This window comes from Eimeria mitis, genomic scaffold (assembly GCF_000499745.2).
Source record: "Eimeria mitis Houghton genomic scaffold, Emh_scaff6473, whole genome shotgun sequence".
Lineage (NCBI taxonomy): Eukaryota > Apicomplexa > Conoidasida > Eucoccidiorida > Eimeriidae > Eimeria > Eimeria mitis.
The window spans coordinates 1-1,207 of record NW_013574634.1 but is presented as its reverse complement, the minus strand read 5'-3'; the positions used below and the strand labels follow the sequence as shown (position 1 = coordinate 1,207).

The 1,207-nt window shown below is 54.4% G+C and overlaps 1 protein-coding gene across 1 annotated transcript in view; it reads left to right on the top strand.

The window, feature by feature from the left end:
• EMH_0087640 (uncharacterized protein) overlaps positions 1 to 1,124 on the top strand; it is a gene marked incomplete at both ends in the record, with an annotated part of 1,556 nt that extends 432 nt beyond the window's left edge. Inside the window, 2 exons of the mRNA XM_013501178.1 lie at positions 252 to 375; positions 523 to 1,124. Of these exons, the coding sequence (XP_013356632.1) occupies positions 252 to 375; positions 523 to 1,124 (726 nt within the window). The remainder of the gene's footprint in view (positions 1 to 251; positions 376 to 522) is intronic.
• Positions 1,125 to 1,207: the final 83 nt, after the last annotated feature.

Sequence of the window (1,207 nt, the reverse complement as noted above, 5' to 3'; positions counted from 1 at the left end):
AGGTTGGTAGCGAAATAGTTAGCTGTGTAGCTAGCCAGCCAGCTAGGTAGCTAGCTAGACAGCTAGCTAGCTAGCTAGACAGCTAGCTAGCTAGCTAGCTAGACAGCTAGCTAGAGAGACACACATAACTCTCGCGGCGGTTTGTCTGCAGGGTCTGTCTGGGGTGCAGCTACAAACCCTAAACCCTAAACCCTAAAACCCTAAACCCTAAACCCTAATTCAAACTCTAATTGTTACAATTGATCTCGTAGGTTTTCGTTCCTCTGCTGCAGCAAAAGCAGCAACAACTGCAGCAGCAGCAGCAGCAGCAGCAACGCGCAGGCAGCAAGAGGGGGGCCCCCCAGGGGGGCCCCCCCTGCATGCAGCCCCACACGGGTAGAGAGAAGACAAAGAAAAGAATAAATGAATTGTTTACATTTACTTTTTTATTTAAATATTAAAATAAAAAGCAGCAGCAGATTGAATTGAGCAGCAGCAGCAGCAGCAGCAGCTGCTGCAGTTGCAGCACAACGGCAGCTGCAGCACCGCTGCAGCAGCAACAGCAGCAACAGCAGCAACAGCAGCAACAGCAGCAGACACAGCAGCAACAGCAGCAACAGAATATCATTAGCTTCCAGCAGGTCTTCAGTAAATCAACGGAAGCAGCTGCTGCTGCTGCTGCACCCGCAGCAGCAGCAGCAGCAGCAGCAGCAGTTGGAGCAGCAGCAGCAGCAACAGCAGCAACAGCAGCAAGAGCCACACCAGCGCAATTTATAGCGCCAGCACAGACATTATATCAGCAGAAGCAGCAGCAGCAGCAGCAGCAGCAGCAACAGCAGCAGCAGCAGGCGCAGCAGCAGCAGCCATCACACGTGCAGAAACAGCAGCAACAGCAGCAGCAGCTGCTGCAGCAGCCGAGCCCCTCCAGCTGTTGCAGCAGCAGCAGCTACAGCTGCAGCTACAGGAGCGTTGTTTCAAGCAGCAAGAGAATCAAGAGCAGCAGCAGCACCAGCAGCAACAGCAGCAGCAGCAGCAGCAGCAGCAGCACCAGCAGCAACAGCAGCAGCAGCAGCAGCAGCAGCAGCAGCAGCAAAGTCCCCTACAAAGAAAATGAGAAGACAAGTGCCTACAACGTCAGCGGATGAGGATGTGCAGGTGCGTTGCTGCTGCTGCTGCTGCTGCTGCTGCTGCTGCTGCTGCTGCTGCTGCTGCTGCTGCTGCTGCTGCT